We start from the raw sequence: 25601 nt of genomic DNA, 5'->3' as shown, positions 1-25601 counted from the left end.
TTTTTTTCCACTGTTTTTGACATTGGCTGTGTTCACCCTGAGCATAGTGTTCTTTGTATAGTAATATAAATGAGCACTATGTTACACCAAAAAGAAACTGTATGGGTTTGTTTTTCATTTAATTGTTGTTTTACTTTTTTTTGGACCAGAAACCAGTGTATTGCAGGGCCTGTGTTTCTTGGCATCAGCTGCGCACTAGCACTGTGGCTTGGTATGTCTCTATTGAAAAACTTGTCTTAGTTGTGTTTCTTAAATGTGAGTTTGAAATAATATTAGTAAGATATCTACATCAAAGGTAGATGAACTAGCATAACCCAAAACCCTTCCCAACACTTGGTCAAGTGGCTGAAATCATTTTTGAAACTGGGTCCTTGTTCCTAAAGGCCTTGAGGCTTGAAGATAGCTAATAGTTCTGCTTTACAAATTTTAGAACTTATGATATAAAAAAATAAATATTTACATTACTCTACCTCATAGTGGAGATGAATTGTAGCGTGGCAATTAGCCTTCATTGCCTTAGATAAGGCTTTGAACATTCTATCTGTTTTCCCCAGCCCCCTAAAGGCTGCCAAAATCTCTTGCTTGCAATGGCAACATCTAGCTCATAAAATCTTCTAGTCCCCTGAAAGACTGCTATTTCTAAAATTCGAGATATACTGGATGCCAACCCCACGGATCCCGTCCCACATAGCCAATGATGCATCATTCAACTTACCTTCGGCCCCAAACAAGATCAACTGTGGGGAAATAAGCCCATGGAAACCTGCCTTATCCACCCAATCCTTCAGTTCCTCCCAAGAGGTTTTGTTTCCGTGCATTTCCACAGCAGATGTAACAGTGATTCTTTGGCCTACTGCACAGGGGCACATAGAGGAAATGTTTCTGGCCTTAGCCAATCTTTCCCTAGTTGGGAATTTATTCAGCAAGGTCCTCCATAAATAAAAGTTTAATCTCCTTGAGGGTTTTTGTTTCCAAACCCTCCTCACTCTCTTCTTCCACGTTCTGAGCTTGGCCTGTGGAACAGCTTCTTCAAATACTCAGACAGCTTGAGTGTATGTCTGCTTTCATAGCATTCAAAGTCTTTCCTCTTAGCAGCGTCCCAGAGACATTTCCCTTTCTCTGTGGCCATGGTCTTAAACGGGTGGCATGTTTTCAGGAAGGGGGATGTGGGCCAGTCAGGTTTGTTCCTTTCAAGTATTTCCTTCATCCAATCACCTTCACGATCCGATTGCTGCCGTCTGCCCCCAGTTGCCTAGTGTCCTCTTTAAAAATAGGTGATGGCAACTTTTAAAACTTGCATCTAATGCTATTCTGTTCTCTTTCCTAATCAGCACTTTGTTTCTATTGGACCAGAGGCTCTTTAATGCCACTGCTCTTATTATATTTGAGTTTCAGGCTCTTCTCATCAAGAGCACATATATCTCCAAACAAAGCCGTCCACGTTTTGATTATAGTGTTAAAGCTTGCTTGATGGACCCAATCTTTAATCTCTTCCAAGTACCTCTGGCCTCTCTGCAGTGATAAAAGGTGTACACATCTTTCTGTGGGTCATGTACATAGGACAGCAATAATGTATTCCCTTGAATCTGGCAGTCCTCTCCTTGGCAGTGGGCTTCTTGGTAACTATCCTCCATAGCAGTAGGTTCAAATGCTGACTAGGTGTGGCTGTCCATACACAAACTGCTCTTCTTTTCAACATGTGCTGTATTATGGGGGGAAGGCAGATTTCCAGGCTTCCCTGACTCGTCCAAAAATTTGACCTGTGACTTCTTGGAAGTCCAATATTTTCTTGACTTTGCAGGCCATACTTCCATTGTGATCGACTAGAGATTTCCAAAGCCTGTTTGAGCCTTTCAGCGTATTGGTGGCCAGTGCTTCTCCTTCTGCAGCACCCTCCTTAGCCACTCAACTTCAGTGCGCTGTTCCAAAAGAAGAAGGATGGAATCCTCCATCTCTGCATCGACTACCATGGACTAAATCAGGTGACGATCAAGAACAGTTCCATGAGCTTCTGGCTGTCCCTGTCCCATATATCCATCTGTCTTACTAACCCTTTACCAGCTCGCTTCTTAGACAGCACCGGTTTATGTGTAGTTGGAGTGAAGGCTGCAGCATATGCTTTAGGAATGTCTAAAGATTTGCAGGAATGCTGTGCGGCCTCTCTGGCTTTCTTTGGGTCTCCAATGTGGCTGCTTGATCACCTGTCTCCAGTGTCCACTGGTCCACTAAAGCCTGCACAGTGGTAGAGCGTGGAACTTTGCTATCTTGTCCTCCAATGTGAGATTTTCCTAGAGGCCCTTGGGAATATTGGCATGGCTAATCAAATGCCTTGTAATAACGGCCCACCGTTCATGACCACTAGTGTGTGGCAACAGCTTAAAGGCAAGCCTTTGAGCTTGGAGCTACCTTTTTGAGCCTGAGACCTCCCCCTTTTCTAGCAGCAGTGATCACCTCCTAGGATATGAAGTGCCATATACCATTTGGTCCAAAACTTCATATAAACTCCTTAGCAACCTGTCAGTTTTTTCCCATTGAGTGTTGTAGAAGGGTGTAACTGCAGCAGCAAACAGCAGTGCAGGGAAAAGGATCTGAATTTAGCTAGTTTGCGCGCCACTTTCTCCAGCATCCACTGCATCTTTTGAGAAGCTGATATTCCAAGCCCAAGCAGACATCCCAAGTAGTGAAAGACTTTTCCTGGCTGTACCACCTTATATCCTAACTGCAGAATCCACCTTGGAGGGGCCTCAAGGTCCAGGACTAGTATTTCGGTCTTTACGTCACTGATCACCAACCCAGAGAGCTCTTCCACATTCTTCTTCTCAGACTGAATTTAAATTGTCGTCAGCAAAGAGCTGTGAGTGCATCTAATAGCCATCAAGAAGGGGCAGCCTATGTAGGAGGCCTCCTTAACTAGAAGGGGTGGGAGAAGGTATCTATTGATCCCAACTTAGGTTGAGGCAATGGTAAATAGAACATTGACTTTCTAGCAGGGTTGTCCACCAAACCCTAATTTTCTCATGACAGCAGTAAGGAAATCTCAACTTACTCTGTTGTAAGCTTATATGTGAAATGAACACTGAAAGGCCGGTTTCACTTGTGTAAGGTGCTGCAATGGCCTCAACTCATTTTTTGTAACTAACAGAAAAGCAGTTTCCAAACCTAATGTTGGGTCAGTTTAGAGTTAAGTAGAAAAATGAAATAAGTAACACAGCTTCTATTTGTAGTGCTGCCACAGAAGTTCAGATTCATTTAGAGAGGAATTTGCAGAATGCTGAGCTTGGATTGCATTAGAGGGGCTTTCGACTGGCTGCTATGTAGGATACCATCTTTCTTATAGGTGGTGAGTCTAGTGCTGGAAGTGGGGCTGGAGGCTCTCCCTAGTAGGCAGGTTCTGACCTTCTAGGAGCCTCACGTTCAGAGGCTTGGAAGATTATCAGGAGTCTCTAGGTACCATGTTTTTTGCACGAGTAATGTGTTCTCGCTGGTGGTAAAAATGTTGCTTGTGGACATGTCACAGATTTTCACCCAATTTAGCTATCGTTTTCATGGCGGGGCATCTTTTGTGCTTTGGATCAGTAAAAAATCACTTGAAGTTATTTTGTGCTGTTGAGACTTCAAAGCGTTTAAGTTGATTCAAGCATCTGAAGCACAAAGATGATTTTGCAGGGAATATGTGCATAATGGATTCAAAAGCATACGCTCTACCATCACCGTTTAGCCCTCTCACGGAGTTGGTGACTGGGAAGAAATCCTAATTCTCACTTGCAGTTTCTGGTCCTAAATCCATTGCAGCTACATCTTCAACGTGGGACATTTGGCAAAGGTAAATCTGCTCCTAAGATAGTTATCTTTGATGCTGGTTTTGGGTTTCTGGTGTTGTTTCTGCTATCGAGTACAGGCTGGAGCCAAATTGCTGAAATCTGAGGACATCACTTTCTAGAGCTGCATTGAATGACAGAAGCTCGACCCTTTGAATATTTTCAAGCGGCTGCTTGTTGAATATTGTTGATTCCCTTTAAATTGAAGCGCCAATTGTCCTGTATTGGATCCAGAGGACTTTTTCAAAATTTCTCAATTTTAACTGTTACTGCGCTGTTTGCATGGGGCCAAGGTCATGATCCTGAATGCTGCTCAAACAGCCAGCCCAGCAAGTTTGAAGTGCGTGTGGTGAGCATATATATATATATATATTATCCTTCTGGAAAGGCAGCTCGGGCCAATGTCTTGTGTAACTGGTGCTCTTGCAGTTTTTTGAAGGATTGTTCATTTTTGTCAAATGTATTCAAGTGTAATGAAGCGTATTTAACTGTTGCTAAGAATATTGCAATTGGAGTTTGTTTATTTTTGTCAAATGTATTTAAGTGTAATGAAGCGTTGGGAGGTCTTGTGGTTTGAAGAGTTGCGCGTAGAGTTTGGTGTGGTTAATTTTGTTTGTATTGCAAATTAAAAGATATCACCTATTGCTTTGTATACCTTGCTTAGATTCTTAGTTGCGTGGAGAGTTTGGTGTGGTTAATTTTGTTTGTATTGCAAATTAGTAGATATCACCTATTGCTATGTATACCTTGTTAAGATTCTTCTCCTTTATAGGCCTTGTTTATGTGTACACATGAGGAAAATAAATTGTGTTAGTTTAGTAATAAGGAATATGATATTGATAATAATCTTTGAAAGGAATTAACACGATGTATTATTTTACTTGGAGTAAGCACAAAAGGTCTTTCTTTGTTTTTCCCTATTGTACAAAATTTTCTCTGTGTAGAAACATGGTCTTATGAATGCCATTTGAATGAAGGTTGATGGATCTAAAAATCAAACTATTTGCAAGTTTGTTCTTTTGGTCACCCATGATAATATTACATATACAAGTCTTGGAGCAAATGTGACTCTTATTTACAAAATAGCTTTTTGGGTATGAAGCTCCTTACATTTCATGATAGGTGATTGCATATGTAAGACATTATGGGAGTTTCAAGGTCTCAAAAATGCCTTTTAAGATGTAGAAAGTGTGTGCTTTAGACCAATGAGAGCAAAGCTTTCGTAACGAAAGTTTTATTTTTGAAAAAGTAAAAAAATAATTTTATAAATAGATATGGATATAATATTAAGATGAGTTTTTATTATGAGTATCTATTTTTATCTCATGATTGTGATTATAATATTCTTTACATTAATGACAAGGTTTGGGTTACTTTACATTAATAATATATATGTGATTGTATAATAATGACAACTAAAATTAAGTTTAAATTATCAAACATCGTAATGTTTATTATTTTTTAATCTTTTTTATTAATCTCACTTTTTTTCTCTCTTGGCAGTAGCTTGTTTCTCTTTATTCTCTCTTTGCTATGTATATAGAAATTTGACCTTCAATAAGGTGCTTAAGCTTTGAAATCACATCCATATTTGTATTTAATTTATTAAAAAATGGATGAAAGATGGATTCTTACCATTAGTAGGATACATAGCCAGATTACCATGCAACAAGAAAAACATAGGAAAAGATAGAGACATGAGAGTTTCTTCATCTTTGCTTGGAAGGTAGAATCAAAGATTTTAGACTTGGAGCAAATAAGAAAAACATAAAAAAGGTTTTAGTATTATATGTATTTATACATAGAGAGTTGCATTTGGAACTTAGAGTTTCAGCTTCCATTATATAGATCGAATTGTAAGTGTTTTATTTTCAATACTTTTTAAAATTAAACTTTGTATTAGATTTTATTATAAGAAATTTTATTTTTATTTATAAATATTTATTCTTTTAATCTTGAGGAATGATAGTCAATCGAGTTTTTTATTGATGTTATGTATGGTCCGATTAGAAAAACTATATTCAAAGATAGGAGAAAAATATAGCTCGCAAAGAATGCAATATTTTTTTACGATCATTCATATATTATTCCTATGTATAATGGTCAATAGGGAGTAATATCTTTGCTTCTTTTAACACGATTTTATAAGCCTTGAGTGGTTTTTATTAAGTCTAGTCACTAGTAAGAGCTATAGATGTAAAATCTTTTCTAAGATATAGAGAACATTGAAACATAATATCTCAAGTAGACTAAGAAGATTACTTTATTTATTTCTATTAATGTATTTATTAATTTATTTTTTAATGCAGAGATAATAAGATCAAATGCTTTCTTGTTAGTCAAGAGGTTGATATATGATCATATCTTACAATTTCTTGACAATGGGTAGGATGCCATGATAAAAAGTTAACTTGCAAGATAGATTAAGACTATTGCTTGCAAATACATGCTTGCTACTCAAAATTTTATCCTTAACATTTATTACAATAGATAGCATTATGTTGGTGGTAGTTTAGTTGCTTTTTGGATTAGAATATTGAGGATTTTAGCAGATATCCTATAGTAGACCTTGATATTCAGCTCAATGAGGACATTATTACGATACTAAATATTGGATTATCATATACACTACGTCAAAAGCAAGGCTAGATTTATAGAATGAAGATATCGAATTGCCATGTTCATTGGCATTTTAACTTAACAATGAATGAGTAACTTCACACACACACACACACACACACACACACACAAACAAAGAGAAGATATAAAATTATATATTACAAGAATATTAAAGAAAATATCTATTTACTTTCAATATAAATGCAAGTTTGAATATTGCAGTAAATTTGTATTTAAGTGATTCTTTGGCCCATGCCAACTAATACCATTTCTTTACGAGGGCTTCTTGTTCTTTCTTCATTTTATCAAAGATTTATTTGCCATTATGCAACAATCACGACACCTTTGACTTGATAAGCTTAAAAAGGAGGTCTTCTTTTGGGATGCTCTAGTGATCTCACAACTTGAACCAACTAAATGAATTGCTTACTTCAAGCCCCATACTTGTTTGCTTGGACTTCTCTAAAGAATTCAATGTATAATGTCATGCTAGTGGAAGGGTTATATGTGTTGTTTTGTTGCAACAACATGGTGGCATTTCATTTAAGCATCGCAAATTGGATGAAATAGAGAGGCAAATGCATGTCTATTACTAAGAAATGCTGGCCATCCTTTGTGCTATCAAGAAGTGGCATTAGTATCTCTATGGTAACTTGTTTAGAGTGAAAAGTGATCATCGAGTGCTCAAGTACTTTCTATCATAGCCAAACCAGACTTCAAAGCAAAGAAGGTGGGCGGCAACTATATAGAATTATGATTTTGAGATCATTTATACTAGAGGAAAGTATAATATTACGGTTGATTCTCTCTCTCAGATGTGGGTAAGTAAAGTATCATCTATTTCTGATGTTCACAATGATTGGATAGATGAACTTTAAGAGGCCTACTTGCTTAGCGATTGACTTTAGCTCTATTTTCAAAAATTACAATAAGGTATCATGGAAGAGAATTGCGAGTATCAACTAAAAAATGGACTCATTCGGTCACATGGCAAGATTGTAATCCCTCACACCTCTTCTTTTACACAGAAGATAATGGAAGAGATGCATTCTTTACCTATTTGGGCATCGATCATGTGATTGAATTGCAAAGAGTTTCCATTAGAAAGGCCTATGAAAGGATGTTAAGGACTTTGTCTGTCGATGGGTGCCATGCCAACAAAACATGGATAACACTCTTAAGCTAGGGGGTTTATTGTTGCAATTGCCTATCCTTGAGCAGAAATGGACACATATTATGATGGATTTCATCATGAGCTTGCCTATGACTAAGAAGGGTTGACATAACATTTATGTGGTAGTGGATTGGCTCACCAAAGCAGCCCACTTCATCCCCACCAAGACACAATATATCGCAGCTCAAGTAGCTAGCTAGCTTATGAAGCATGTATTTAAGTTGCATGGGCTTCCATAGGTCATTGTGCATGACAAGGATGCCAAATTCATGAGCTATTTTTGGTAGACAGTTTTCAGTTCCATGGGGACAAAATTAGCTCTATCTATAGCATACCACCCCGAGAGAGATGGTCAAATCGAGAGGGTAAACAAGTGGATTGAGACATAATTGAGGCATTTTTGTCATTATAGCATGTATGGGATTTGTGGCTCCCTTTGGTTGAGTTTTCTTATAATAACTACATTCATGCTAGCATTGGAGTATCCCCCTTTGAGGCCATGTACGGGTATATGATGCCCCTTCCTATGGTCATATTCAGTGAGAAGTTGCACCCTCATGATGGAAGAGAAGAATTGGACCACATGCAAGCCCTACTTCAGTAATGTAAGTTGAATCTCAGGAAGGCCCAAGAATACATGAAGCTCTATGTTGATTAAAAAAGGCACTCCCTTGAGTTTCAAGAAGGTGAGCTGGTTCTATTGAAAAGTTACCCAAGTCTTGATACTCCATACTAAAGGATGGCTCTAGCAATAAGTTGGCATACTGCTATTATGGGCCTTATACGATAGTCAAGAGAGTGGGAAACTTGGCCTATCATCTCGAACTCCCTCCCTCCTCCACTAAAATACATAATTTTTTTCATGTGAGTAAGTTGAAACCTTTTCTTTGGACTGCCAAAGACTATGTGGAGGAGTTGTCACCCATAGATGAAGAGGGTATCATCTAGTACATTCTTGAGGTAGTCATTGGATAAAGAGAAAATAAATTGAGACTCGATCCATCCATAAATATCTAATTAAATGGTAGGGTTAATCCTTGGAAGATGCCTCCTAGAGGTGAGTAATAATCTTAGAGGAGTTCCCCCACCTAAAGAGTGCGATTTTGGCTCATTTTGGCCTAGTTTGGCATGTAGACATCACATTGTTTTAGAAAATTTTTGACCATACACTAATTATAGTCATATGTAACCTATATCTTGAAAGTACATTTCATGACATGTCACATGTCTCAATCGGAGCTGCCCATAAAAAGTTATGACCAATTTTCTCTAGTAGGCCTATTCTAGATAGGATGTTGTCCATAGATCCTAACTATCAATAATTGGTGGTCAAACTCATACACAATCTATTCCTACATGTTGTACATATTCCATATACATCTATACACCCCAATTACACATAAGATTAAGTTTTCACATACATATATTAGCCTTGTAATGCTAAACAGAGTAGTACTCTACAACCCTACTATAAGCCACACCAAGAAGTCCTCTTTTTGTTTTTGAGGGCAATGACCTTAGGGGTCTAGATTTAATGTAAAAGAGTGGGATAGACAAGTAGGACATGCTAGGTTATCATAGGAATACCCGATTACATTGGCGGGGTATTTAAGGTCTCAAGAGTCTCTGTTAGGGTATCAATTATCAATAATCAAGTCTCTCTTTATTTTCCTTGCATCTTTCATGACTTCCCCTCTCTTTCTCTCCCTTTTCCTATATTTCTCTCTCTTCTATTAATATTTCTCTATCTTCTTCTCTCTCCTCTATAGTCTTGTTTCTTCTTCTTCTCTCTCCTAGGTCTCCATTATAGCTTCTCTCTCTCTCTCTCTCTCTCTCTCTCTCTCTCTCTCTCTCTCTCTCTCTCTCTCTCTCTCTCTCTCTCTCTCTCTCTCTCTCTCTCTCTCTCTCTCTCTCTCTCTCTCTCATACTACATAGCTTTTGTCTTGCATCCCAAAATTTCTTTCCTCTCACATTTTGACTCAAGGGTCGGTTCCTTGCCCTTTCCCTAGGGATGGGTGCTTTCACTTGAGCTAAAAGTAGCTACAATTATCTTGACATTTGGTAAGGTCAAGTGTATTTGTCGCATCATATAATTGACAAAACCAACCCTTGGTTGGATATTTGAAATATTGTCTAAGTAGAACTTCCTTCCCTATGTTCTTGTGACTGGGCATTAGTACATAGAGCATGCTTGGCATGCTTTCAGTATCAATGATTGTCAAGATTTTACATTTTCCCAAGAGGAAATACATAAGGCTACCATGAGGACGGTGGATTTTAGCATTTGTGGAAGTGACCTCAAACCATCCAATTACAATCCAAGTGTCATGGTTTAGGATATTGTTTTTTGCACCCTCATCAATAAGACCATCAATCATGTCCTCTTGATCTATCATTAACTTGACTGTGAGATATGTCAATGGTGTAAGCTCTTCATCTTTAGGGTCAACATTGGTAGCCTCCATTTTCTAGACTCCAATATTGCCTCCTATGGTTTCAGTTGAATCATCACTAGATCCTCTATCATTCCATTCTAAAGTGGAGTGTTAATACAAGCACTTTTGTTCGAAAAACTCCAATGGGTCCCCTTAATCTTTTCTTCCAAGATATTGTAGTCACCTCCTTTATGGATTTGGCCATCTAGGGTTATCATATAGTTACCTCATGTCCTTTTATATATTTTCTCCTTTTTTCTAGATTGAGAGGGTCACACCTATTATTATGTCCAAGATGTCCTTGTTTTGTTTACCCTATGCCTTATATCAAAGCTCTATTTCACCCCTGGTCCATTTTGGCCATGGTCTAGTATCGAGTAGAGTTAGTCATCATGTATTGGACTAAATACACTTGAGATTATATGTACGCTTGAGCTATCTATACTTGAATCTAGTCTCCTCATATTCCCATTTACTATGTTTGAATCTTCCATGCCTTTTTGCAATTCATCTTTACCTTTAAACTCCCTCTTTCCCTTAAGTCAAGTTTTTGACTTGAGAGCCATCTTAGGTTGGGTAGCTTAGTAGTAGAGCTTGAGTGTTAAATGGATTGGGGAAAGGGACTTGGATTTAACATGCTTGATTTGGTTTGATGTCACTGTGCTGGAAATCAATCATGGTCCTCTCTTGAGTCTCTGTGAGGATGTGCAATGACATGACTTTAGTTGAGTGACATGTACCACTATGACTTGTGAATGATGTGGCTTGAGCTGATCAAGCTATAAGATAAAGTGGAATGAATCGAGTGCAATTAAAATTAGCAAGTAAAAACCCAACATTCCTTTCCTTATTTCTCTAGGGTGTCTCTAAGGGAAACAATGGGTGAGGGTTTAATGTGTGAGTAGAGAGGGAAAAAAATGGGTGAGCTCTTAATGTGTGAGTAGAGGTCTCCTATGCATGCCCTCAGAGAGACACAAGCAAGGTGAGGTGCCTTGATGTTTTCTCGACCCTACTCTCGTAAGGCCTCACCCAATCCTTATTTTTGCCCCTTTCACTCTCTTTTCCTTCTCCTAGTTGTGTCCACTTCTTCCCGAACACCTTCCATTACCTCTACTCTTCCTTTCCTCTTCCATGCTTTGCTGGTCTTCAACTTGTCAAGCTTTCTTGGGCTATGAAAATTTTATTTGAGTGCCTCCCTTTGGTTGAATGCTCAAGCACCATACTTAGGGCACCTTTGAGTCAAACATGCTATATGCTATTTTTTGTTTACTCGAGTGGGGGTATTTGAGCACTAGGTCTCCCTTTTGTCCTCAAGTCACCTTGCTCCTTGAACCCACTTTTCTCAAACTGGAGGCACTTATTTCTCTTCCACTCGAGTTGAGTAGGCCCATCCTATGAGCATTGACAACAATATATTAACTGACCTTAATTCTTATGTCAACAATTGTGGCTTGATGATGAGGCCAATATTTGGCATTAGGTTAGTAATTTATTTTGGATATGCCCTTAAGATACTCATTTAAGGTGAACCCTCATTCCATGTATGCCAATCATCTATAGCCCCCTATCATTAAAATCCCCCTTTCTTCTTTTCTCTCAATCATACCCTATTCTTCCAAAACAAGTTCTTGGTATTTTAGAAGGATAGAGCACTTAGGTACTCTTGCTTGACCTTTTTCTCTCTTGACACTCTCACTCAAGTGCCTAGGCTCAAGCATGCTCAAATGTTAGCACTCAAGTGCAACCTATAGGATGGTTATATAGAGAGCATTTTAAAGCATGCTCTTCCAACCTAAGTCACTTTATCTTCTTCTCTAATGCACTCAATCTTGAAGTGCTACACTATAGCAATCACATGCACCTCCCCAAGCTCTACCATAGTAAGTCAAGGAATCATTTGTTTAAGTTTTTAAAAGTTTTTTTCTCTTGACTATGAAGTCCCTCATAATTTGTCTTATTCCAAACACTAAAGTCTTATTCCAAACACTAAACCATTTTCATTCGTTCTCTCCCAATTCAAATCTCCTACCCTATTCTATCCTAACCATCCAAGTTCTAGGTGAGCTTGGTGGGAGATTAGTGTCCCACCTCTCAATCCCCAAACTCAATATATACACCTCCTATTTGCCGCTCAATGGGAGTATGAGCATCCTAGAGTGATTGTTTTGTCCATATTCTAGCAATGGAAACAAAAGTGTGGAGGTCTACACATATGACATGCTGAAATTCAATGGAACTCCTATTGTTTCAAGGGCTTTAATGCACTTGAACTCAACTGCCTCTCTCACATGGTTGACTCACACTTTGATCTAACCACCACTCACTCTCCTAAGAAAGAGAGAAAAAAACAACGAGAGCTTAAAGTAGGCTCACTCTTTTATTTTCATATACCAGAAAAGGCTCAACAATGGCCACATGATTAATAGATTCTCCTCTTTGAAATCAGGACAAGTGCACCTAGGCTCTTCTTTGATGCGCACATCATAATAGCTCTCTGTCAAGACTTGAAATATTGAATGCCACCTCTCAAGTTTCACTATCTCCTCCAAGAAGGTCACAACCATGCAAGCAGTTGCCTCTATTCTCTTTTGTGCATCTTTGAAAATTCCATGCCTCCACTTGTGTCTCCTCCCACTTGAACCACCCTTTGTGAAAGTAGGAGGTTTTCTCTTCTCGTTTTTTACAATTTTCATAAGAGCGAGCTTGACTCTTGAGATATTGTTACATCATGATTATACATGGTGGTGGATAATAGTGCCTAAAATGACATATTACAATTAAAAAAATATAAACCTTCCCGCATTGGTTTTGTCACCTTGCACTTTCACTTGACTTGCATTCCTCTTTTCCATTGCTGTTAACATGAGTTAATTGTCACTATTTGCAACATTTATTGAGCTTGTTGTCCTTATTCACCCCAACATCTTATTGAGTTGGTTGCATGTCTAATAGGATTATTTCCTTGTTAATTCCATCCTTTTTATAAATAATCCATGGTTCCTCTAGTTCATCTATGGGATGGTATAAATGTATTTTTATAAAGGCTCTTCTACATAGTGATATTGTAAAGGTTCTTCTACATAAAGGATAGGCACATCAATTGGAGGTGATTGGGGAAACTTGTCTCAAAGTTCTAATGGGTTGATATCTAACATGAGGGATGCTAAGTTGTTGCTCCAATGGAGTTGGTAAGGATAGTAATAATCTCATTTTCTAACCAATTTTTTAATTTATTAGATATCAATTTTTGTCATAATTATTTTGAAGGCACATACCTACGTATTGTGCTTCTACAATTATAAAAAATTCTTTAATTCATAGATTCTAGAAATTTCTAATATGCAAGTCTGTTGATAGTAGTTAAATTGTGTGTTAGGCTTGTAGATTAGTCTTGGACTAAGGATTTCCACCATATTCAGTAGTTCTTGTTGCAATTGCTTGCTAGCCACCTCTTGGGCTCTTGGGAAAATATTTCATATGAGACTAACAGTGCTCTAGGGAGACTTTAATGGGCCAAGGTGAGATTAGTGACTTGTGAGCCCCAATGCATTCTAAAAGGTCCCTATACTAGTTAGAGGATAGTTGGGTGAAGGCTTGATATTCATAGTTCTATTTTGGAGCAATTTTCTTAGTATCAGACAGTCTATCTAGGGTAGTGACTCTTGGTGCCAATAGTCCCAATCCAAAGCAGTATGCTCAATATCAATGGTCTATCTGAAGTGGTTTTCGGCTTGGTACACCTTGTTTGGAATAAAATGAATTTTTTTCGTTTGCATGATTTAAATGCATGTAATGAAACTATGCTAAAGGATTAATTGAGAAATTTGATTTTAAATATCTATACTAAGTGTGCTAGGGTCGTAGAGATGTTTTGGGTGCATGCATGGGAAGTGGGAGGATGACTTCTCTAATGGGAGTTATCCTATGGTTGTCTGGACTAGATTAATCTAGTGGCCTCTCAACAATTAGCTTCAAAGCTAAAGGCTGACTTCCTTAGGGTCCAAGCCTTAGAACCCAATATAGCACCATTTTAGGGGGCTGGTATGCCTTATAGGTAGAGGGATCAACATTCTAACCTCCCTCGTTTCTCACTCTCATTTAACCAAGTGCATTGCTTACGTGCTTCAAGTTTTGATTGTTCACATAAGTGACTTCCTTAACTCAATGCTAGAATACTCTTAGAGAGCATGTAGTTGAGTCATTACTACTTCATGTCAATCCTCATTGGTCAAGCTAGATGCTCCCTTGTGAGGTAGACCCATAAGTAGCCTAACCATCTAAGCTAGTATGTTTCATGGGATCTAGATGGTGATGCTTAGGACAAGTGACTAGGCGACTATCCCACAACACTACTCATTGGGTTTCCTAAGTAGGTACATCTCATATAAGTTCTCTTAAGCCATCACACCAACGATTTTTCTTATTTATTGCTTTGATAAGTGTGAGAAGCTTTGCAATGACATTATTTGTGGTGCTCATGAGGTGTATTACTTTGTCTCCAAGTACTTGGATTTGGTGTTGAGTAAGATGAGATCTTTTAATTTATCAAGTTTGCCTACACCTCATCTAAAACAACATGAGTGTACAAAGATATCAACCTCATTTCTAGAATTTTGTTGCTCTAGGTCAATTATGGTATCTACCTATCCAATGGGGCCATGGAGTTCCTCGCTTAGTTAGATATTGGTGCACTAAAGATTTACCAGTTATGAAACCTAGGTTAATTGTTTATCTTCTCATATTTCAACACTAATTGATTAAATTGAATGCTTTTGGCTACAAGATACTCTAAGGTCAATTTCAGTTGCTTACAATTATGGATTTGTAAAATCTATATCAATTCAAATGCTTGTTCTACTTACCTAGCTATTAAGGTGCTTAGATTTTGGCCTCTAATGCCTACTAACCCTAGTATTATAATATTTCCTAGCTCACTAAGATGTCATATTGAGCTCATCATTGTGATATCATAGTGGTTTGCTCACTATAATGTCGAAATATCACATAAAATTTTCACAATTTGATGGATTTTGAGGGCTTCCTATGAGTTATCTTGATGAAAATTGAGGTTTGTGTACTAATTTAAGTTACATAGTTTTGAAGATGAAATCATTGTGATATCATAGTGGTTTGCTCACTATCATGTCAAAAAATCACACATTTTTACACCTTGCTAGATTTTGAGGGTTCTCTATCAGTTATCTTGATGAAAATTGAGGTTGATGTACTAATTTAAGTTACATAGGTTTGAAGATGAAATAATTAGCAAGTAATCACCTTTCCTTGGTCAACCAAGGTGACTTAAGGTCCAAAGATGAAATCTTTAGCAAGTAATCAACCTTCCTTGGTCAATCAAGTGACTTAAAATCCTTTCATAGTAGACTATTGTGATGTTGGAACCATTTATTGCAATGTTACAATGGTTTGATCCCTTGCAATATCATACTCATATAAAGTGTACCTAGGATTAAATCAAGCATGGCTAAGGCATACCCACAATTTCCCAACCATGTTTTTAGTCACCAAGGAGGTACAATTGAATAACACTTTAAGTAAATGAATAATGTAAATTTTTGGTATTTCAAGATTATGTCCATTGTGAGGTGTAGTGGTTTGACCACTACAATATTAATAGCAAACTAGACGATATTGTGGTGCCAAGACTAAGAGAAAATTGTGACACATCAATGCAAGTATGCACCATGCAAGTAAAATGCATATTGCACCTAAAGTGTGTAAATTCCTCACTTAGTATGCTTTTCATTTCTTCTCTCTGATGTTCAAGCAAGCATGCTATTGTTAAGTTAGATCAACCTAAGTGAGAAATCCGATGCATATCAATCCATTGCTCTTTCCTTTGTAGTCTAGATGTGGATGAAAAGATTCAATGCTCCTCCCCAATCCTTGTGTGGCCTACAATGGCTTCTTTCTCCAAGATTCAATTTCTCAAATTGCAAGCTTCATTGGCTTCAAGCTTCAATCCCCATGGAGCAAGAATAGAAGAATAGGATGAGGAGGAAAGCTCCCCTTTTTCTCATACTTACTCAATATCCCTTTCTGATGCACACTCACACTCACACACTCTACAAGCTATGGTGGATTGAAGATGAACAGAAAAAGATAGAGTAGACTCCGAAACTTTCACACACACAAGGATAAGCACTCTCTATTCATTTTGAACCTTAAACACATGGGCTTTTTATTGCGCATCCTTAACGCTCTTGTGTCTCTTATGTATTTACAATGCCTAGTCCTAAGCCAAGGCCTTCACAACTTGTCTATGTAGTTTTTCATTGTAATTAAAATCTACGGGGAAGAGAGTTTGATTCTTGAATTTACAAGAAATAATGAAAAAAAGAGTTAAGAGTCCAATGGGGCCACCTCCATATCTCCTTGTCATGCATACACCAACCTTCTTGCCCGCTTCTTAATTTTTTGTTCATTTGTTCTTGCCTTTGCTTCTTATTGCCTTACTTTGTTTCTCTTCAACTTCATTTTTCATTACGCTATAATCCTTGTAACACCCTTTGAAAATAGATTATTCTAATTATAACATCTTAGGCACAAAATGTATGAACCTCTTTTGTCTCCATTTTCAAGTGATGTCCATCATAAAGTAGCTAAGTAAGAAACATGAAGAAATTGCTCCAATTGAGACCCTCTTTCTGATTTTGTTTCAATTTACTTGCAACTTTTGCTGCACCACTCTCATTCTTGGTTACATTTTCCTTCTCACTCCCATGGAAAACAACCTATAGTTGCACTTCATTCCACCTAGGAAGCTTGCTTTAAGTTGCATCACAATATCAATTGTTGGTGCTAGAACTTGAATGCATACATCTCAAGAATGAGACCTAGTGATCAACTTATAGTGGCATAGGTACAAAAGTTTTCCCAACTTTTTCCTATTTAGATAGTTTGTTTGGTCACTTTAGCATCATAAGTCTAGTAGGCACAGGAGATATAATTAGAGCTACTAATCTACATCGAAAATCCTACACATGTTTTTGTTTATAACAAAAATTCACACATGATAATTGCAATCTCATACAACGTTAAAGTCAAAACTTAAATCTACCACCCTTTAATTATTGTCTGAGCATTAATACTATTGAGAAAGTACTAACTATCCTATCACACCAAAATGTATTTCCACACCTAATTGGAAAGGAAACCATTATGTAGTTACGTAACATCTTGTTGAGGGTCTTAGAATCTTTAGACTAAGAAATTTAATGGATAGTATAACTTGTGAAGGTCGTAGTAGATAGGGGTTGCATGAAGGGTTTCCTCTAGTGGGTTAGTGCAATGGGGATGATCTTGCTTAAGGTAGTTGTATAAGTATGAAAATAGACTATACATCATTTCCAAAGAAAAAGAGGGTTTCTTCTAATTTTTGTACTCCACTTTGACACAAAAACTTGTATTTTATAATGGGGTAGGGTTTTGTTAATAAAAAGTAAAGTTATCTATATTTTCTAGTAGGATCTTTGTTTCACTCTATGAGCTCAACACACGACCATTGGACACACCCTTATTATTTCCAGGGGTTGAATATACAAAGTATAAAGCTATCTCTGACACAGTCTACTCACATACATAAGCAAAATGAACTAATCTGCTAGATGCTAGGTCGATTCAAGGTGAACGTGTCGAGTGCATTTATCAATGCTTAGCATGTTGTAGTCAAGATGTGTTGACAAGCATCACTCCATAATCCACAAGCATGTCCCTGTGGTCATGATCTTGCTTCTATTGTTGTTGCCCATAAAATAGAGGAGTTATCAAATGATGAGCTTGAGGAGATGAAGAGAAGAAGAGAACTTCATGTTGCCACTTCCCTCACACTCTCAACTCCACACATTCTCTCTTCTTCACTCTCACACACGGACAATAGATTAGAAAGAAGATAGTAATCAAAAGTTGTAGGCACAAGACTAGAAGATAGTAATAAAAATTTGAAGTCACATGAATAGCTTGTTCCATTTTTTAAAAGCCTTTATATACAAGTTTTTAGGGTTACCCTTTAGCAATTGTGTACAATAAGGCAACAACACAACTTAGAGGTGGATCAAACCATTACTACACAATCAATACCTACATTTATATCAAAGAATAACGGCAAGAGGTCTTCTTTGTAGGGTGTGTGACTGGCTATTGTAGTAGCTTGATTACAAGCTTGAGGTAATTGCAAGTTGTGATAAAGGAGGGATCCAAGTAGTTGCTAAAATCTCGCACAAAGTGGCTAAATGAAGGCACTAAGTCTAAAAGCTAGAACTAGTAGGTTTGTTTAGATGGGTAGCCCTTACATTTGAAATCCTAGGAAAGTTTTATCTTCCATGCTTAGTTTCTTTATACTCCTTGATGTGCATTCGTGGATAGGGGTAATAGAATGGATCTTTCTTTTCATCTTGATGTGAGTAATAGTAAGGTTTCTATGCCCTTTTTTTGGTTTGGAGGATGGGTGATTGCTAGCAATCTAGTATGCCTAGCCATCTTTTCTTGGTTTCTCCTTGAGATATCTACTCTTACTTCCTTGTGCACAACAAGTCTTGTGATAGGCTAGGAGATCCATCTGGTTGACCTACTTACTTGCTACTACCCAAATGATCAATAATACTATGCATAGAGTCAGTGTTCTGTTGAAATTGCTTTCCTCATTCATCTTGAAGTTAAATATTACAAAGCTTAATCACGTTCTATGTATTTCGTGGTATCTTTATATAACTTCTTCTAGATTTTCCTATTCTTCTTATCATAGCAGATCAGAGAGGTAAGAGGATATTCATTTACATTTTGCGTTTGAGAACTTGAGGTCTACACCTTAGTAGCATATGTCTCAATCTACTATTGATCCTCTCCTTTTGTTGGATGCTCTTCACATTTATCTATATCAAATTCTAGTGGTTCTAATAGGTCTACTTAGGACACCACGATTTTGGATGGATCTATAGCTTTAGAAGAAGATCCTTGGTGAGATGTTTTCAATTTTCATAACCTAATTGCCTTCAAGTCTTGGTCCTCATATCCTTTTTTCCTTAAGTGATGGACTAAGTCCTCCTAAGTGTGCTCCAGAGATAATAGGTTGATCTCATGAATACATTCTATACTCTCTAAGGTTCATGTGATCAACATCAATAAAGCTTTGAGTTCCTTTGAGATTCTCTGCCTATGGAGTGTGAGCCAAGAATGTAGCTTCCCTATAGTTCTTGTTGCTTAGTCATGACGTATATATACACATCCATTTGGACTTTGTGTTAGCTCTCGCTATATAGTGCTACACTTAAGTTAGTAGATATCTTCATTAAGGTTCCTTCATAAAGTCTCTAGGTCTCAATTTATGCTAAGCCAATAGCTCTAATTAGGCTAGCAACTATGTTCTTTTGTAGGCTTTATGTATGCAGCCTTCCATTGACCTTGAATCTACTGATGCTACTAATTTTCTCTCTCTGAAGAGCTCTCTTTGCCTTCTCACACTGAGCAAGTGAAAATGTGACATTTGTCAATCGTTTGTTGATTTCTAATATCTATTTTATAACTCTTCTACTTCTACCTCCTTAGCTTTTAATAAGTACCGAGTCATGCTCTTTGAGTTGAGCCTAGAGCTCCTGTACTTGACAACTTATTGCACAATGAACTTCTTATAGGATTTTTGAGTCTCATCTATCCATCTTAAAGTTTCTGTTTGGTCTTGATTGTATTTTCTTTGTCCCTTCTAAGCTCTTCACACAATTTCTACAAGTGTCCTAATCCACCTACTATACCTTGTCCTCTAGGAGGCTCTTGTGTACTCTTGTTGGATTCAACAAGGTGATGCCTTTCCTCCTAGGTTATAGGCATGACTTCCTAAGTAATTTTTGCTTTGATAAGCTCAATAATATATGCTTGCATGTACCCTATTTTTGTCATCAATTCATAGAGAGTTTTTGAGTTACTTGATTGTGATTCTTCTCATGTTTTCTCCTTCTTTTTCTAGAACCACTCTTTCCTCTTCCAACTATGATTTTAGCTACCTATTATGAGATAGATTGGATCCTTTTGTGCCTTGCTTCCTTGAAATATTTCCTAATGTCCCTTTCATACTCCTCTTGGCTATGCTTTATCCTACCTTCTATAATTTTCCACTCCTATTTTATACCTCTTCTTAGCAACACAGATTCTCAACCTACTCTTCAGTTTCCCCTTCATTAGATTCTTCTGAGATTGAGCTTCATTCCTCCTCTTCTCTATTAGGGTTGGGATTTTCTATATCTTATCTCTATCTCTTTTTCCTTTCTTAAGTTCTAGACAAGTCCCTTGATGGTGTAGGAAAACAAGCAAACTATAATGATAAGATTTTGTGAAGTGAAACTCCTAAATTGATAGTTATGACCAGATGAGCACACTGCCATAATTGACAATGTTGTTCCTTGTCTCTGTGTGATTGAACTTCATCTAACCTTGTGGGCCTTGGCTAGGGATTTTGTCAAGAAGAGGATAGGAGAGACAAGAAGAGGAGAGAGAGAGAGTGTAGAAAAGAGAGAAAGATTGCAGGAAGAGAGAGAAAGAGAGTGACGAGGAGAGAGAAAGACTAGAAAAGGAGAGAGAAAGACAAAAAGAGGGAGGAAGAAGCCATGAAAGCTTGGAGAGAGAGGTGAAGATGAAAGGAGGCTTGTATTATTATCTGATGGTGAAAAATCAAGTCCCTAACACCTTATATACCAGCCACTAGTGTAGCTAGTATTTTCCCATTATTAAATCCCCCTCTCTTACATTCCATCTCCACCCGAATGCTTTTGCCCTCAAAAACAATTTGGGCACTTATGATAACTAGGTAGGAGCAGATCAGAGTACTACTCTGCTACATTATTACAGGGGTATACTAATGAATGAAGAGGTATTATTGCATATGATGGATCATTGGGGTATGTACGATACATGAGCCTTATTGCAGAATTATAAAAATGAAAATTTGACCCAAATATCTTGAGTAAATGCAAGATGCAGACAATGGACATCAAGCAGTTTACTACACGGCCCTGCTATAGTAAATCTATCATAGCTTTCTGTAGGAGACTCTAATCGAGGAATGCTACACATCAAAATGGAGCTCTTGGTAAGTTCTTTCAGCGCATGTAGGTTGGGTTTGGCTGTTCAAAGTTCAAAGTAAAATATGGTGTAAAACAGTGAGCTGTCTGCAATCTTCCCTGCACTAAAATATGGCCATAGATAACCAATCTTCAGCCAAAAGAGTACCAAAAAAGATGGATGCTTGTCTAAATGAGATCGCAAGCAATCCATTAACCTCCTAGATCAAAAGGTATTCCGTCATAATGATTGTCCAAGAGAAGAGAATGCCATCAACCACACACTCCAATCCACCCAGATCAAATGGATACAATGAAGTATCCCCATAATCAAGTCCATAATCACATCCATAATCTCTCGGATCATAGGGAAGCACAATGCCATCTTCATATTCATGTATGCCCAAATCATGTATTATATCATCATCGGACATATGCCAGTCATCATAACCATGATCAAGGTACTCATTATCAAATGCATTCAATGGTTGTTGTAAACCTTGATTAAGTGTAAACTGATGCTCAAGAATATCATCATGAGATTTCTCCAAGAGTCTAAAACTTTACGCATAAGCATCTACATCTGGGAGTGCCTCATGTGATTCATAATCTAAGATGTCATAAGCTTGTACATCTTGCTCTTCATTGTTCCCTTCTTGTACATCTTCTTGGTCTTCTTGCTCATCTTCTTGTTGATCATGTTGCTAATTATCCCAGTCTTGTTGTTCAGCTTGCTCATTGCTCTCTTCTTCATCATCAGCACTTCGAAAATAACTCATCATTACATTTGGGTAATCATGAGATATGAACTGATTGGGGTTCTATGGAAAGAATGGTAAATGAGAATAGACTTGCTAAAGTGCCACCAATAGTAGGAGATGGAGTAGATTTCATGTTGCATAGCATAGGTCTCCCTAGACCACTCTATGAGTTGCAAAAAGGGATGCTAGTGGAAATATTGACCTTCCTACACTGATAAAGGTGGAAATGAAAGATATTAGAGACCTTGAGACATTAGGATTAGGTTAAGGTGAGTATGAAGATTTGGAGGATCCAATGTTGATTCGAAAGTAGAGGACTAAATGCCCTCCTTCTTATAGGGATCTCCCAATGTTTTATGGGTTGTCGTATGAGGATTTGATGCTACATTTAAAAGAGTATGGCTTAACTTGCCTTATGAGTAGTTTTGATGATATATATTGGATGGTCATGTTTTTGAGTATTCTAAAGGGGGAGGCCATGAAATGGTATTGGAGCCTCCCAAGAGGTTAATTAGAACCTTCGAGGTGCTTGTGATAAATTCCTAGATGAGTATGAGAAGAAGGTTCCCATGACTCAAGTCTTAGGGCAACTTATGTAGATTCAACAAGAGTCATATACCTCGGTTAAAGAATATGGTAGAGCCTTTGATGATATTCTTAGGCTTTGGCCAAGAAGAGCCATTGTGTTGCCGAATGATGTGCTGTGTGAGCTCTTTATAAGTGGCTTAGTGATTAATATGAAAATCCAAGTGAGGATGCAAGACCCTTAGTCACCAAGTGAGGCTAAAATGTAGGCATTTGAGTATGAGTAGCATATTCAGACATATTGGGAATTTTTTTTGAGTTTTTCCCACTCATTGCAAGTGCATCCAAGAATCCAACCTTTTTGCAAGGAGATAATTCATTTGCTAATAGCAAGACAACCTCTACGGGGGATCTTGGTAGTCAAAATCTCTATGCAAGAAATGCGAATTCTAGGTGTAGTGATAGTATGCCTCTTGGTGGAAAGAGTCCAAGACAAGTAATTCCTAGTAAGGCTTACAACACTTCCATGAGAGGTGGAAGTGTGAGTGAAGGAAAAATTGATAGGACCATTGGGACTACAAGTATGGATGAGCATCCTATGATGAGTGGTTCCCATTCTACTTTTGGAAAGGTTCTTGAGAGACCTTTTCCATCTATAAGTGAATCATGCTTTTGGATAGATGTTATTCTCCTTAGTAAGAGCATGGTGCCTATGTGTGAGAAGTCATAGTGTGGAAAAATGCAAGTAAAGGTATCTCGTATGAAGAAGATGCAAAATGCCAAAGGTCTACTTGTGCTAGATGGAAGTCATAAGTGTGTGAGACTATTTGATCATAGCAATAAGTCCACATTTAGTCCACTAGACCAATGTGGAAAATTGAAGTAGTGTAAGAATATGAAGAGGACTATGAGATGGATTTGGAGGCCCAAAATCTCTAAAAGTGTGGCTGTTGTGTCAAATGAAAAGCCAAGATTTCCAAATGGACATACCATAGTCAGTTCCCAAGTGGATGAAGAATCCTTGTTAATTGTGAGGTAGCTAGGGAAGCCTAAAAAAAGAGAGGAAAAAATAGTGAATATATTTAAAATATATAGAATACAAAGGTGTGTAAAAAGGGGTTATAATACCTGAAATAAGATTATAAAGAAAGTAGAATTCCAAGAGTAGATGTTCATTGCCTTGCAAAGGCTTGGTAGGTTCCTAGGGATGAGTCAGTCGATGCCTTGTCTTTTTGGAGGTGGCATTTAATCAAAAAATAAATAAGTATGGTTGGAGTGAAAAAAAAGTGAGCGAGAATAAAAAGGAAAATTTCGTGTCATTGCGAGAGCTTGGTAGGTTCTTGGGTACTGAGATAGTACCTGAGGCTGATGTCTTGTTCTCCTTGGTCACAATATGCTTAGCTCTCTCCTTTTTACATGCATGAGTATAGAATACTGATGAAAAAAAATGTGGTAAAATGAAAAATATGTGACTTTTTATAGACCAGGCTATAGGAGTTCTCGCCTAGTAGGAGTTCTTGGTTCAATTGTCCTAGGTCAGGTAGGTAGGTCAGACCACTACTTAGGATGACTTCTTTGATAGTTCTTTTTAGCCGGTTTGTATTGGAGCAGTCAGTTAGCAACTAGCTCCAGATCTTTGTCAATTATGGCCTATCCCTTATGGACTTCATACTTTGCTTTTGTCAAGGAGTAAGGTGAGGGTTGTGTTTGTGCTTTGTGGTGTATTTTACTTGTAGCAAGTTAATGCTCTTTATGGTTTATATTTGTGCAAATCAATTCTTGGGTTTGACGGGCTGAGTTACCCTATCCTATGGTCGCCAATGAGAGATGACTTTTAGAGTCAAATTTAAAGCATATCAATTCTTGGGTTTGATGGGAAGAGTCACCTATCCCATGGTTGCCAATGAGAGTTGAATTTTAGAGTCAAATTTAAAGCGCAAAATGGTAGGAGAGCTGTAAAAGAGACAATTTTGGTGAAAAATGAAACAATCATAGATTAAGGAGCTAGAGTTTATCTAGATGCATTTCGATGTTGGGAATCCAATGCAAGTGTCTGTTTGTCGATCAGAGTCCATTTGGCCCCCCATTTAATGGCTACAAGGTTTGGTGTTATGAAGCAGCTACCTGATTTGGAAGCCAGAAAGCAAGTGATGCTGCCAGGAAGTTGCCCATCCAGTTGGATCGCAAATCAAATGTTGTTTGCCTCTCCATCCAACCCGAAACCACTTGTTGTGAGATAGTGTGAACGGAAGAAAGTGAATCGATTATTTTAGAGATTAAAGACTAATGTGTTTAAAAGAAGCATGTAACCAAGAAACATGACGAAGGGGGGGGGGGGGAGGGGGGTGCCATTTTTTCGCGATCCCTCAATCTATAAAAAAATTGGTTTATTTGCCTATTAGAATCAGGCTCCTCCTCTTGGCCACCATGGATTCATGCAATTCTTCACTTTAGATTGCTCGAGACCATGCATGATTTGGTGTAGTAAATGAAAAGGTAGAAATTTAGTCTTTGTGTCTCATGTTTTTCTCTCCTCTTTGTTCTTTGTTTCTATGGCTGTATTTGAGAGAGAGAGGGAGGATTAAGGCGATGGATTCATGGATGCGGGATGGACATGTTAATGTGGTTGTAAAAGAGCACCAGTGGCTTCTAATTTTTATACATAATGGCTCATAGAATGAAGGATGTGGACATGTCAGTGTGGTTGTAAAAGAGCACCAGTGGCTTCTAATTTTTAAAATACGATGCATTGCATATGTGGATTATAGAGGAAGTAGTCTTTATTAAAATTTATGATGAATCTCTCGTTCTTATGATAAAAAATGATTGAATATGCTTGAATATGTTTGAAACTATAGAATAATCAATAATTTCTAATAATTTATGTAATGAAAAGCAAAACCATAAAACCTACAATGCAGGATTCAGTAGAAAAATGATAATTTCATGGGTTTTTATGGTTCAAATGGTATTCGTATGGAGTTATATTGAATGTAATCTGAATCACATTAAAATAACAACGGTTAATATTAAAATATATGATGAAAAATTATGAAAAAGATATTTTTGATGAAAAAAATTAGTTTTTATCCATAAAACATTACTATAAATTAGGTATATGTGTGTTGATGCATGTTAAAGGTAGGGCATATGGATTTTCCTCAACCTACCTCCATCTTTATATGAAAGTATGTTTATTACTT

General features: G+C 37.5%; 1 protein-coding gene across 2 annotated transcripts in view; it reads left to right on the top strand.

Annotated features, from left to right (window-relative positions):
* The window catches only part of LOC148036010 (maltose excess protein 1-like, chloroplastic), an 87516-nt gene extending 83236 nt beyond the window's left edge, over positions 1-4280 (top strand). The window contains exons 8-10 of one of the 2 annotated variants that reach the window (XR_015690885.1): positions 150-211; positions 3667-3823; positions 3899-4278. Coding sequence is in view for 1 of the 2 variants with exons in the window: in XM_087678011.1 (XP_087534137.1) it covers positions 150-211; positions 3667-3755 (151 nt within the window). In the remaining variant the exon portion in view is untranslated. Of the gene's footprint in view, positions 1-149; positions 212-3666 lie in introns of both variants that reach the window. The other variant, XM_087678011.1, reaches the window with a different exon arrangement.
* The last annotated feature ends 21321 nt before the right edge of the window (positions 4281-25601 follow it).

This window comes from Lygodium microphyllum, chromosome 5, assembly GCF_053477565.2.
Source record: "Lygodium microphyllum isolate KBCC chromosome 5, Lygodium_microphyllum_v1.1.10, whole genome shotgun sequence".
Classification (NCBI taxonomy): domain Eukaryota; kingdom Viridiplantae; phylum Streptophyta; class Polypodiopsida; order Schizaeales; family Lygodiaceae; genus Lygodium; species Lygodium microphyllum.
This window is presented reverse-complemented; position numbering and strand designations above follow the sequence as displayed.